The following is a 15,024-nucleotide window of genomic DNA, read 5'->3' on the forward strand; positions in this document are numbered from 1 at the left end:
CCTGGACAAACAGAAGTAAATGAAAAGTACCTTCCCTTTAACGGGCTTGCAGATATTTCAAGCAAAAAATGGCACAACTTCCAAAAGTCCAATTTGATAGTGATTTATGGGGTTGCACAGAGTTGGACACGACTGAAGCGACTTAGCAGCAGCAGCAGCAGCAGCATCACATTTTTTAGAGAACTCAGATACTTAATTTCTCAGTATAAGTTCATGATTTTCAATTATTTTTAAAGCACTAGAATTATTTAATATTATTGACTCAATGTTACATGGTTATGTTTGAGGAAGGACAAAGGCAAATGAATAATAGGCTTGGATTTCTTATTTTAATACAATATTATTTTTCTTTCTTCAGGTTCTAATCCTATTTAAACTAATTCTTCTTGAAAAAAAGGTGAGATTTGAATGGATGGAATATTTAACATTTATTGACATTTCTTAAAATAAAACTAAAGTATAAATTAAGACTTTTTTGGCTATCAAATTGTGGTGAGCTTAAAGTACGTATTCTTTTTTACTACTATAGAAGTGTGAATTCGTGCAGTGTTTTCTGGGGGCAGTTTGATAGTATTCAGTTATCAAGGTGGTTTTGACTATATAGGTAATAGAGAACTCTATCTATGTATGCATATGTGGCCGTGCTGCATTGGCATGCGGAATCTTAGTTACCTGACCAGGAATGGAACCTGCACCCTCTGCAGTAGGAGTCCAGAGTCTTCCCCTGGACCACTAGGGAAGTCCCCAAAACTCAGTCTAAATTGACTTAAAAAATGTATTGGCTTGCTTCAGACTTGAGAGTATGTTGACTGAATGGTTTGATAATATAATTAATTACCTAGATTTTTTTCATCTCTTTGCTCTACAGTCCACAGTGCTAGCTTTATCTTGAGCCTGATTTCCCTTGTAGTATAGGATTACTGCCAACAGTGGTTGAGCTATATGCTGCCTCAGCTATATGCTAGTGGCAGAGATAATATCTTTTCCCTAATTTAATGAGAATTCTTCCCTTCAATTCATTTGGGCCTGTGAGGCCATATGCCTACTCAGAACTAATAATTGTTGCTAAAGAAATGCCTGTATTGATTGGCTTAAGTCTGGGTTCCAGATGCACTCTCTGGTACAAAGGGATGGGATTACCATGATTTTAGATAAAAAATTATAAGGGATTTTAGACCAAGGTCTGCACACTTAAGCCCAAGGGCCAAATCTGGCCCACCAGCTATTGTTGTAAATGAAGTTTTCTTGGAACACAGTTTCAGCCATTCTTCAACTTATTGTTTATGGCTGCCTTTGCACTACAGTGGGAGAGTTAAGTAGTTGGAACAGAGACCAAATGGCCCACAAATGAAAAATGCTTACTATCTCACCTTCTATAGAAAGTTTGCTGACCTCTGGTTTAGACTAGTCAGGAGCCATCCCTGGATCTGTGGTCACTATTACTGTGCTCAATAGAGATGGAATGGATGTTGGAAGGTCAGTCATTCACAATGTCCAGTATAATTCATTATCATAAAAAATGTTTATCCATTTGGCCCAGTAATTGTCCTCTTAAGAGATTTATTTTCCAGAATTTATCTGAGTTGACACAGAGCTCCAAGAGATTCTTTCACAGAATCATTTTTAATAATAAATTATCAATGGATAACTTAAGTTTTGATTTATCTTGTATATAATTCCAAACAACAAAAAAGATTCTGAGTGGTTTTATTATTGGAAAGATGTTTCATAGCATGTTAAGTGAAAAATGGTGATCCAACTACATATCAAGCCCAGGATTCTGATTTTATAAATAAATGTATTTATTCATTTAAATGAGATTGGAAGGAAAGACAGCAACAGTTTGGTGACCATGCATATTTTTTAACAAGGAAATACTTTTCTTTATTCTGGTTTTCTGAATGAATATGTATTCTTTCTTCAAACAGGAAAGTAAATTTAAAAAAAAGAATGAAGCATGTACTAGTGCAATATTTCAACCTTTAAAAAAAGCTCTTAGTTGTAAAATACATGTAACATATAATTAACCATCTTAACCATTTTCAAGTGTGCAGTTTCATAGCATTAAGTGTGTTCACGTTGTTGTGGTATTACCATCTGTCCTCAGAACTCTCTTCATTGTGCAAAACCGAAACTCTACCCATTAAACAATAACTCCACTTTCACCCCTTCTCCCACCACTGGCGACCACCCTTGTACTTTCTGTCTCTATAAACTGGACTATTCTAGGTTTCTCACAAGTGAAATCATACGTGTTTGGCTTATTTCATTTAGCACAGTGTCCTCAAGGTTCATCCATGTACAACAGATGTCAGAATTTCCTTCCTTTTTAAGGATGAATAATATTCCATTGCATGTACATAGAGCATTTTTTTATCCCTTCATTCATTGATGGACACTTGGGTTGCTTCCGCCTTTTGGCTCTCATGAATAATACTGCTGTGAACATGGGTCTGTGTAAATGTCTTCAAGGCCTTGGATTCAGTGTTTTGGAGTGTATACCTAGAAGTGGCATCTCTGAATCACATGGTAGTTCTGTTTTTAATGTTTTGAGGAACTGATGTGTTTTCCATAGTGGCCGCACCATTTTACATTCCTACCAACAGTGCACAAGGGTTCCAATTTTTCCACATTCTATCCAGCATTTGTTATTTGCTTGTTTTTTGATAGTAGCCATCCTAATAGGTGTGAGGTAGTATCTCCTGGTTTTGATTCGCATTTTCCTAATAATTAGTTATGTGAGCACCTTTTCATGTTTTTGTTGGCCACTTGTATATCTTCCTTGGAGAAATGTCTTCCCTAATCCTATACCCATTTTTAATCAGATTTGGTTTTTTGTTGTTTAGTTGTAAGTTTCAAATTTTTATTGCAACTTATAATTGTAAAAAAAATGTTTTTCAATGCAGCACACATGGTTACATATATCTGAAAAAAAATTTTGCAAAATAATACTTAGTCTAGCCACATTTATGATCAAGTAGACTTTATTTAACATGGCAAATCATAGGTATACCCTTTTTATATTCACTTGGTAAAGACATCCTTTAATGCAAGTCTTGGTTTCTCTGTATTTACACACTACTCCTTAAATCATCAATGTTTAAGGAGAGCACAGGTGATTGTGGGCACCATGCTTTATTAGATATGACTTCGTGCTACTAAATGATTTAATTGTTAAAACAAAGAAAAAAAACTCACCTCAGCAACTATATGCTTGTTTTTTCATCTCATTTAATTATCACTAGTGTTAGTTGTAGTTGTGTATCTAACTGAACCCTATCCCTCAATTTTTATTCTGAAAACCCTACAAGAAAGTTGATGGAATAATTTTATAATGGACACTTTACATCCTTCATCTGTTGTAGCATTTTGCCACTTCTGCATTACATTGTTTTATATACATTCATTCTTCTCCCTGAATCATAATAATTTTCAACTAATTTGTAGAACCACGGTACTTCATCCCTAAACATTTTCAGATATATTTCTTAAGAATAAAGGTATATTCCTGGGGCTTCCCTGGTGGCTCAGTGGTAAAGAGTTGACCTGCCAGTGTAGAAGACACAGGTTCAATCCCTGATCCAGGAATATCCCACATGCTGTGGGACAGCTAAGCCTGTGAGCCCTAGAGCCCATGCTCCACAAGAGACGCCACCACAATGAGAAGCTGTCACACCACACCTGGAGAGTAGCTCCTGCTGCTGCTAAGTCACTTCAGTCGTGTCCGACTCTGTGCGACCCCATGGACTGCAGCCCACCAGGCTCCTCCATCCATGGGATTTTCCAGGCAAGAGTACTGGAGTGGGGTGCCATCGCCTTCTCCGAGCTCCAGCTCTCTGCAACTAAAGAAAAAGCCCACACAACAATGAAGACCCAGCACAGCCAAAAGTAAATAAATAAAACCTTTTAAAAAAGAATAGGGTATATTCCTACATAACAAAAGTATTTTCCTATTCAAGAAATTTAACACTGAGATAATAAATGATATCTAATGTACAGTGCCTTTTCAGATTTCCCTAGGTATCATAATAATGTGCTATAAACTGTTTGCTTTTCTTAATCTGGGGACCATGGATCATGTATTGCATTGTTAGCTCTCTTTAATCTCAAACAGTTCTACCACCTCGCTTCTTGTTTTGTTTCTGTTTTTATAACATGGATTTTTTTTTTTTAATAATCCAGATTAGTTGCATTTTTATATTAGATTTGTATGATTATTTTCCTTTTTCTCATTTCAGACTAAACTTTTTTGGCAAGAATATTGTATAGGTAGTGATGTGTCCTCCTGGGGCATCATAACTGGAGGCCCATAACTGCTTGTTCTCTTATTGGTGATATGAAGTTTGATCATTTGACTAAGGTGGTGATCGCCAGGTTTCTTCATATTAGTACTTGTTATTTTCCTTTGCAATTAATAGGTGAACTGTGGGATGATAAATTTGAAGCTAATATGAATAAATATCCTGTTGCCCAAGAGCCTTGCACAATAGTTTCAGCATCCGTTGGTAATTTTTACTTGAACCATGGTTTTCTGATTCTGTCATAAATTCTGTATTTATTAGCTGTTATACTTCCATAAAGAAGAGTTTTCTTCTCTCCCTTCTTTGCTTTTTTCTTTTTTAAAAAGTGTCATTGTGGACTTGTGGATTTTCTAATTTAATTTTGATTGACTCCATTTCAGGTTCTCTTTTATATTTCTCCAGTGAATAAATTGGTGGGTGCCCTGATGACTGTGTTATCCCTTTTTCCAGGTAAGAGGGTAGCAGTTTCCATTCTCTTACTTATTCTGGACCTTTGAATGATAAAAATTTTCAAGGACAAAGTGGTTAGGGTCACCGTCTATTTTAATAGGATATTTTTACTTTGACAATAGATTTTTCTTTTGTCTGAGATTTTCTTTTTTTCAATTAAAATTTGAGTAAGCATAGCTCTTTAAAAATTTTTATAGGAGTTCCACTATTTAAAGCAGAACACACAGCTCTTATCTTCTGATATCTTTTTCTAAGCCAAACTATTCTCCAATATTGTATGTTTTAGGCATGATTGAACATGGACTCAGTGACAGTTCTCAGTATAGACCCCGAAAAAGTATGTCTGAAGATGCTGGGCTTCAGGAAAGTAATCCCCCTGCAGATGAATTTGTTTCTGTGCCTGCTTCTGACATTTCAAATACCAACTTGGGAACTGTCAAGAAAATCCTGGGAAACCATGGAGGAGATGCAGCCATCAAAACTGAAGAACCTTTGTTCCAGGTAGAAGATGATAGCAGTGAACAAGAAGCCAGTGATAGCAATCAGTATCTGAAACCTCCTTCTCGCCCATCTCCAGAGTCTTCAGAAAGTGACTGGGAGACCTTGGATCCTACTGTCTTAGAGGACTCCTCCTTGAAAGAACGAGAACAGGTGGGGTCAGAACAGACAAACTCATTTCCAAAGGACTCTTTGCCCTCAGATAGTCCTCCGATTACTGTTCAACCTCAAGCTAATACCGGCCAGGTGGTCCTAATACCAGGGCTGATTTCTGGCTTGGAGGAGGACCAGTATGGCATGCCCCTGGCCATCTTCACAAAGGTAAGAGTTAACGTCCTTCATTAAAGCCCATAAGGATAGCACAAACTCCTTTCAGAATTTAACTTTCAGTGTTGAACACATTTAAGTGTGCAAATTCTCATTGAAAAGTGTAAAATAACATAGCAGATGTGTAGTACTATGACACCTGTGACCATGATGTAAGACTGCAGGGGATTTTGATTAGAGTTTGGAAACTGAGGTCAGCAATCACTGTGTTTGGTGTGTTTTTCATTAGTCAGGTTTACCTTCAGGGGAAAAAAAACAAGACAGCCTTGATTACATTTAATGAATCTATATTAAAATACCATAATTCCAAAAGCTTCAATTTTTTAAGAAAGAATAAAAAGCTTAGATGGCTAACTTAAATATTAGTACCCTTCATAGATATAATACACTGTTTTGGTTAACTTGCCTTAAAAATTAATCTTTAATCTTTTTATGGAAAAACATACAAAACGTATTTCTAATTTTTTTAAATAATTTAAACACACCATAGTAAAACAAATTGCATCTTTGATTTAGTATCTTATTTCTAGGATATCATTTCTTTATGTCAGTAATACTATATTAGGATTCTGGAAGCTACATTTGAGGTTTGGTTTTTTTTTTTTAATCCTAACAGGAGAAGCTACTTTATTCTCATTCATGAATTATTTTTTGTAATGAAGAAGATGAAAAGTCCCATTTCATTTTTCAGTCAAAGAAGTATTTATTACCTTCCTACGTGCCAGGCCCTATACTAGGTTCTAAATTCTTGTATCCATGGCTTTTCAGTTTAACCATGAAAGACAGATGCATCTGTCCAGTAACTAGAACAAAATTTATGTTTTTCTCTAAATACCTTCCTTTATGCTGGAAGTAAAACTTTATATGGAAAAGAAAATGGATAGCATTGACTTGACATCAGTTCTTCTCCACTATGTGGTAAATTCTTTCTGGGTTTATCTAGTTTTACAAATAAGTACTTGCCCCAAGTCAGTATTGCTGAATAGTTAGCAGAAAATGCTGTCTTTGTTCATTTTGTGGTCTGTTAGGGGATGTTGAAATTATCTTAATTGGTTTCTTGATTGAACTAATGCATATTTGCTTAAAACTGGAGTTTAGGAGCCTGGGGAGAAAACTCTGGGCCCTCAGACTACTAAGTGTACTCAACAGCCACAAATTGTGGGTTTTCTGAACTCACATGTGGGTGTCATGACTGCCTATACTTTTTGGAGCCCTTACTTTTGCAACTTAACCCACCCACTCTAATTTTTATCATTGTGGAGATACCAGGAGGGAGATTAACTGGGGTGGGGGATTTTGGTTTTGTCTGCGAGGTCGCTGAACTAAACAAAGCAATGTTAATGTGTTGTATGTGCTGTTAATAAACTGTTTGACAGAATATTCTCTTTGTACACCAGTACTGAATATATGATGGGCTTACCACCATCATTATGGTAAATTAAACATTTTCCTTTTAGGTTTTCTGTTTTATTATGTAATGACTCAAATCTAACTTGTTTAATCACAGTTTCAAATACAATTGCTGATTCTTTGATGTCAGCAGCTTTGGAATATGAAATATACTTAAAAATGAGTTGCCTTTAGGCTTTTCTTCTTTCCTTCTCTTGAAGATCTTAAAAATACTTGTAGAGAAGACCTGGATTAGCAAAACATCCTGAAAAGTCATTTCAAATATAGCCAGAGAGAAGCTTGGATGCCCACACAGTATTGCTGAAGTAAGATAGCAAGCTTTGAAGAGAATAATGAGTTGACTGGTCCCCTGACTGTGTTCACATATGAAAGTTATGCTTGGAGAGATTCCAAAGCTCCGAATTTCCAGTCTTCTCTCTGGGGCTTGAAACTGATGGTGCATTTCTTCTCAGTCTTAGAGATGAGGCTTATTACATAAACACTATAGGTACCAGACCCGAAAATATGCTTGAACTTTTCCTGAGAGCTTAATTAGGGATGTGAGGAAGAAACTAGGTTGCTGAGGGAGAGGAGATGGGACTGGTGGCAACTTTAGGACAGGATTCCGCGGGATGAGGGGAGGGCAATGAGGGAACCAAAGGAGAAAGATGAAAATTTAGGAAATGTACCCAGGTATTCATAGATATCTATGGTGATTTTAGGTATTCACTAAAAAAAATTTTTTCAAAGTGAAAGTTTTAACTTTTAAAAAAGGTGAACACCTACTTCTTAGTTTTTTAAATTACATGTATCTGGTACTTTTAAAAATTTAGTAATAATTGCCTCCACCAGAAGATCACTTAATTTAGAATTCTGTTGTTTCAGTCTGTAACTGTTTTAGTAAAGCAATAAACTTAAGAAAGAATTAATAGTAAATGTAGTTGGAAAACAAAATTTTTTCTGTTTCATGTATTAAACTTCTTTAAATATTGCTTCTGAGTTTATATTTGGTTTGCTTGCTTACAGTGTGTCATATTCAAATTTAGGGAACCTATAAATAACTTGACGACTAGCTAAAAAGTAACAGATGCATGTTTTTGAGTTTTATTTATTTAAGTGGCACCACAATTTTTCCCCCTCCTCTCTCAACATGATTTTTAGTTTCATCATAATTTTGCATGAAGTTGTGTTTTATTATTCCTCTGTAGTTTTCTGGTTTTGGCTATTCTGCAATATATAAATTCTGTGGATGGATATCTACATTGTTTCTAGTTTCTGGTTACTACAAATAACGCTTCTGTTAAATTCTTATTCAGTAATCTTGGCTGTATACGTGCAAGCATTTCTTTAGGAGTCAGTGCTTAGAAGTGGGAATACTGGATTATAAGGAATGGGTAGATTAGCTTTACTAGAATAATTCCAAACTGTTTTCTAAAGTGGTTGTGACAATTTCTATTCCCACAGCAGTGGATAAGAGTTCCCTTTGCTTCACATTCTCACCAATGGTTGTTATTGTCAAACCTCCTAATATTTAGCCAGTCTGATGGTATCTCGTGGCTCTTGTCTTTTTTTCAGTAGTCACTGTTGAGGCTGACCATCTTTTCATATTCTTGGTAACCTTTTGAATTTCCTTTTGTGTAGTAATTGTTTAAACCTTCTGGATTGTCTCCCTCATTGTCATGATTTGTGAGACTTCAGGCTTTGTAGTTTTGACTTCCACATTTTGGGTTTTGTCTACCTGGAATTCATTTTTGTGTATATTGAGGAAGGGCGTCTGTCTCTGTGCTTTGTTGCTGCTTCATCCATGTATCTATCCTTGGGTCAGTCACGCACTGTATTAATTACCATTATGTCGTGTCAGGCAGAGAAAAGGCTTCCCCTCTTGCTATTGTTCTTCAGGAGTTTCTTAGCCCTTTGCATTTCCACATCAATTTCAGGATCAACTTAAGTTCTTATACTTAAGATTTAGATAGGGGTTACCTTTAAGTGCTAGATAAAGTTTGGAGAGAACTGACACCCCTACAGTATGGAGGCTTGCGGTTCACAAACATGCTTATCATCTCAGACCTAAGAGATAAGAAAGTGGCAGTTGGTCCTGATGACATTGTAGCCCTTCCCAGGTCACAACGGAGAAGGCAGTATGCTTTTGAAGTGCTGTAACAGATCAGCTCACAACAGGTCTGCCAGATTTTCCAAGCTGAGGTGTGTTTTTTGATGCTATCTTTTTCTTCATTTTAGTCATGGTCAAAAAACAAATATAAGATTTATCCACTCTATCATTTTTAAGTGCATAATTATGTGGTATTAAGTGTATTCTCATGGTTGTACTACAGATCTCTAGAACTTTCTCATCATGCAAAACTGAAAGTCTGTATTCTTTAAACCACAACTCCCCATTCTCCCCTCACCCAGCCCTTGGCACCCATCACTGTTTCTATGAACTTAACTATTTTTAAATACTTACATAAGTAGAATCATAGAGCATTTATCTTTTTGTGACTGGCCTATTTCACTTAACACAATATCCTCAAGGTTCATCCATGTTGTAGCAAATGACAGAGTTCCTGTCCTTCTTCAGGCTGAATCATATTCCATTGTATGTATATACCACATTTTCCTTATCCATTTATCCATCAATGGGCATTTGGGTTGCTTCTGCATTTTGGCTATTGTGAGTAGTGCTGCTGTGAACATAGGTGTGCAAATATCTCTTCAGTTTCTTTTTTTTTTTTTTGGCCATTATATACCTCAGCCCGAATGTAGAAGTTAAAGCACCCTAGAAAAGTGGAAAGTGGTGGTGTGTTTGGGTGTAGAGGCTGCTGTATTTTAATGTACTCAGACTCTTGCTGCCACTGTACATTTTCCAGGCCATAGTACTGGAGTGGATTGCCATTTCCTTCTCCAGGGGATCTTCCCGACTCAGGGATCAAACCCGGGTCTCCTGCATTGTAGGCAGACGCTTTACCGTCTAAGCCACCAGGGAAGCCATACCTCTGTACGTTGGAGACCTTTAAATTTAGGCTGGATTGACCATCGGTAAAAGTGATGATGCTAAAATTTTAAGGTTATTTTGAACTACTATTTAAAATAACTTTATAAATCTGCAATGCTTTTACATGGTTCAATATTAAGAAGGTTCCAGAGCATCTATAATAATAAAAAATCTCTCTCATTCCATTCCCTGCTACTCAGAGAATAGCAGGAAATTTATTCCCCTCTCTGTTGGTAACCAACCTTACCTAATCTATGTCCTTTTTTTTTTTTTTTTTTTTTTTAACAAAATATTCCCTGGAGATGAACTTCATCACTTACTGCAGGGTACTCCATCATATAGAAAAACATTTATTCATTGCCCTGCTGCTGCTGCTGCTAAGTCACTTCAGTCGTGTCCGACTCTGTGCGACCCCATAGACGGCAGCGCACCAGGCTCCCCCGTCCTTGGGATTCTCCAGGCAAGAACACTGGAGTGGGTTGCCATTTCCTTCTCCAGTGCATGAAAGTGAAAAGTGAAAGTGAAGTCGCTCAGTCGTGTCCGACTGTTAGCGATCCCATTGACTGCAGCCTACCAGGCTCCTCCGTCCATGGGATTTTCCAGGCAAGAGTACTGGAGTGGGTTGTCATTGCCTTCTCCGATTCATTGCCCTAGTCATGAATAGTTAGGTTTCCTGTCTTTTGCAATGATAAGTAATGCTGCAATAAGTAACTTTTTACAAATCTCACATATGAACAGGTGTATCTGTAGGATAAATTGTAAGAAGTAAAATCCTGGGTCAAAGAATATGGATATGTGTAATATTTTAAGGACTGTATTTCTTCATTTAAAAAAAAGAACTTTGAACTATTGACTTTTTAAAAAAACTACATTCTTAGTTTTCATGTGACTTAGCCAAGAATTCCACTGTTGACAACAGACTTTTCTTCTTTAACAGAATCAGTTGTGAAATGCAATACTATGAGCAACTGAATCAATCTTTGTAAATATTGGTAGTTCTGAAAGTGCCCTTATCAAGGATTCTCAGTCCTGGCTGGGGAGGTAGGAGTATTCGGGGGAGTCCATATAAAGTTTTAAAGAGCATTCAGCATTGTAGTATTTATGTTCAGAAACAGGTAACCAAAAAAAAGAAACAGGTAACAAGTTTTTAATACGCAGCACACAAGGTAAAGTATGACCCATGAGTCTGCCAGCCGTTTGAGTGCTTTGGCATGAGCATGGGTCCTTTCCACCTTTAGTCACAAGAGGGCGTGGGTTGAGAAGCACTATAATATACTGAATATGTGTAAGGCATAGACATGGGTTTATTTTTGCTGCTTCTGCTATTTCGCATTTTATAGAGGGGAGGAAAACATTGTCAAGAAGGAGAATGAAACCAGTTTACCAGACATGTATTCCAACTTCTGGAAGTCTTCTCTCATGTCTTCTCCTAATAGCTGGCGGTATGGTACATCCTAGACATAGCGAAGGACATGAAGTAGCAGAAATAGTGTCTCCTTCCCTCAGAGAAATTCTCATGGTAGAAACAAGACATTATCTGGATAACTGTGGTTCAGTGTTTTGTTTTATTTTTTTAAAGATGATTAGGATAACAAATAAATAAAGCTGTCATCGAACTTGATAGAAAACAAACTCAGGAGTTCAGCGAGTCCTCCCTCCTGACTTTATACACAAATTATGCCACTTGTTGAGACCTATCTTGATTTAGAATTTTTCAGCAGAAATTCCATTTACTCCTTCAGTGCATCATTCCAGTGTTAGCATTCCTTTTTTCTCAGGATATAGGCTATTTTTTGTACACTTAACTCCCTGCTGTGGTTTGGCAGTTAAAATATAAATTTCAGGGCAATGGCATTTTCAAATGCAATTCAACTGGAAATTTTAAATACACAACTACTGCCATGGTCATTTTTGCTTTGAACATTTAGTAGCAAATATCTTGAAATACTGTATCATTTTAAATTATAGGACAGTAAAATAATTGCCATGCAGTGCTTTGCTATTCTCACAAGAGTACTTTGGTGGTTATGTGCAAATGCCTGTGTTTTAAAATTTTACTGGAAGAAGGAACAGCTTTCTAATAAACGGCAGACTTTTAATGGGCTTAATATTAGTACTTCATTCCTAAATGAAAAAAAAAAAAAACCCTAGCTTATATATATAGTAGCTTTTAAGTTGAACTGAAAGCCAAGAGGTCACACAAGACAAACCTTCATGTTAGACCACCTTGCCAAGATTTGACCATTAATGGAGCAGGTTAGCAATTAACTGGCCTTAATACAGTCAGGACCTGTGGTTGTTATTATTGGTATATTATTGTGTTGATTCAAAGATCAGCTGTGTTAGGAATAGCATGAGGTTGTAGGAAGACTGGAACTTTCCTTTCCTACTATTAGCTGTCTAGGCTTGACGAGGGGCTTCCCTGGTGGTTCAGTTGGTAAAGAATCCACCTGTGATGCAGGAGACCCAGATTCCATCCCTGAGTGGGGGAAATCCCCTGGAAAAGCAAATGGCAACCCATTCTAGTATTCTAGCCTGGAAAATCCCATAGACAGAGGAGCCTTGTGGGCTACCATGGCCCAGTCCGTGGGGTCGCAAAGAGTTGGACACAACTTAGTGACGGAACCACCAAAACACCAGCTGTTATGAGAGACATGGCTGTTCCATTACTTTTCTAACATTTTCTACTCTTGTAATTCATAGGGATATCTGTGTTTGCCTTATATGGCATTGCAGCAGCATCATCTTCTCTCTGATGTCACCATTCGAGGATTTGTTGCTGGAGCTACTAACATCCTTTTTCGACAACAGAAACACCTCAGTGATGCCATTGTGGAAGTAAGTTGACATCTGAGTGCAGATACTTGACTGCTGGTCCCTGTTTTTCTTTTTTCTTTTTTTATTTTTGAAAAGCACTTAACATTTAATGAATTTCCCAGCATGTGGCTTCAAGCCACCAGGACACAAGCCCCACCTACACCCTTAATCTTCTCCTCAGTTCTTCTGCTGAAGAATTTGGCCTTCACGATGACAGGATGCTTTGGGAGCTTTCCTTTGCCCAGAACTTTGTAGTAACCTGATTGCACCACATCAATGATAGGAGCAGCTCCTGTCTTGTTCTTGGCAGCATTTACTTGTGTCTGCTCACTAACCAAGGTCCACAATTTATCAAGTTGACAGTCGGGCAGAAACTCTGGTTCCTCTTTAAGTGGTAATGCCTCATACCAACTTTCCCAAAGTATCCTGGGTGGTATTTGTCGAAGTTGATCCTGTGATGATGCATGCCACCAGCATTACCTCAGCCTCCCGGGTGTTACCGGTGTTTGCCGGTGCGGCCTCGGCCATGGCCGTGGCTCACGTGGCCCCTAAGTTTCCGGGTCTTCCTTAGTCTGGATGGCATGTCGGCGGCCTAGACGAAAGAGCCTGTTTTTCTTTTTTAAATGGAATTTGGGGCATAGTAACAACACTAATAGTGGTCATAATTGCTTCCTTTGCCAGGCATCCTAAGCACCTTAGGTATATGAACTTATCTAATTTTCATAACAACCTGTGAGATAGGCATTGTTACTGTCCATATCACACCTGTGAAGCTAAGGAACAGAGGGGATCAGACAGCTGCTAAGTGGATGAGCCAGGATTCCTACCAAGGCAATCTAGTCTTACTTTGCTGCTGCTAAGTCGCTTTAGTCGTGTCCGACTCTGTGCGACCCCATAGACAGCAGCCCACCAGGCTCCCCTGTCCCTGGGATTCTCCAGGCAAGAACACTGGAGTGGGTTGCCATTTCCTTCTCCAATGCATGAAAGGGAAAAGGGAAAGTGAAGTTGCTCAGTCATGTCGGACTCTTCGCAACCCCATGGACTGCAGCCTACCAGGCTCCTCCGTCCATGGGATTCTCCAGGCAAGAGTACTGGAGTGGGGTGCCATTGCCTTCTCCGAGTCTTACTGTAGTCTCACAATAAAAGTGTGTTTATCATTTAAATAGTTTAAATACCTCTACCTTGTTTAATATGCCCCAATATCAAGTGGAAGGAGCTAGAGATAAACATTTTATATCTTATTAATATAGAAGTATAAATAATTTGTTAACTTTTACAATTAAAATAATTTTTATAAATGGGTGGAGGGGATTTCAGCCACCCTAAGGTTTCTGTAGTTCCTAACAGAAAGTACCAGAATGTGCTTCCTGGGGAAATGTTTATAATACAATAAATTAAAAATCTGGGATTCAAAGCTATATGGATCCCAATATTGAGGGAGAAAAATACATATATCATACCTTCCAAGACAGGAGGATATAGATGAAAGGACCACAGAGTTTTCTTAAACATTATTGTTACATTCTAGTTGGTTGGCAAGCTGATGATTATTTATTATTATACTTTAAAACTAACCTGTAAGTTACATATAGTTCTTTCTGTGTCAAGTATTATATAATAAATATACCCCAAAGTATCTGTGCGTGGTCAAAGCAAAAATTTTTAGTAATTGTATTTAATTAATTGTATTCATTTCTATTTGTATGATAAAGGTGATTTTTACTGTACATTTCTATATTTTCCAAAATGTTTGTCAACATGAATCACTTTTATAATTCAAAATTAAGTATTTATGCATGTAAGAACAAAAAATGAGCATTTTTTTTAAATAGTGAAAAATAAGAAACAGCTTCAGAATAAAAAACCTCTCTTTCTTAGGCTCATCTTTTGAGAATGCTATTATTCATATTTTTTATTTCCAACTCCGACTTCCCAGTAGTTAAAGTGTGGCATGGATGTCTGCATGAATGCCCAGACTCTGACTTGTACCTGGGTACCCTCTAGGTAGAAGAAGCTCTGATCCAGATCCATGATCCAGAACTTAGGAAGCTGCTCAATCCAACCACTGCAGACCTAAGGTTCGCAGATTACCTAGTGAGGCATGTGACTGAGAACCGGGACGACGTCTTCCTGGACGGCACGGGCTGGGAGGGAGGTGACGAGTGGATCCGAGCACAGTTTGCAGTCTATATTCATGCGCTGTTGGCCGCCACACTGCAGCTAGGTAAGGAGCTCACAGTCACTTTCTCA

At 37.6% G+C, this 15,024-nt stretch overlaps 1 protein-coding gene and 1 pseudogene across 2 annotated transcripts in view; one reads left to right on the forward strand and one right to left on the reverse strand.

Moving 5' to 3' along the window:
* AVL9 (AVL9 cell migration associated) overlaps window positions 1-15,024 on the forward strand; it is a 58,340-nt gene that overhangs the window by 30,614 nt on the left and 12,702 nt on the right. The window contains exons 8-12 of one of the 2 annotated variants that reach the window (XM_027539491.1): window positions 359-397; window positions 4,682-4,751; window positions 5,038-5,570; window positions 12,661-12,795; window positions 14,779-14,998. In XM_027539491.1, coding sequence (XP_027395292.1) covers window positions 359-397; window positions 4,682-4,751; window positions 5,038-5,570; window positions 12,661-12,795; window positions 14,779-14,998 — 997 coding nt within the window. The remainder of the gene's footprint in view (window positions 1-358; window positions 398-4,681; window positions 4,752-5,037; window positions 5,571-12,660; window positions 12,796-14,778; window positions 14,999-15,024) is intronic. The other variant, XM_027539492.1, reaches the window with a different exon arrangement.
* Window positions 12,860-13,399, reverse strand: LOC113891446 (annotated as a pseudogene).

Source organism: Bos indicus x Bos taurus, chromosome 4 (genome assembly GCF_003369695.1).
Source record: "Bos indicus x Bos taurus breed Angus x Brahman F1 hybrid chromosome 4, Bos_hybrid_MaternalHap_v2.0, whole genome shotgun sequence".
Classification (NCBI taxonomy): Eukaryota; Metazoa; Chordata; class Mammalia; order Artiodactyla; family Bovidae; genus Bos; species Bos indicus x Bos taurus.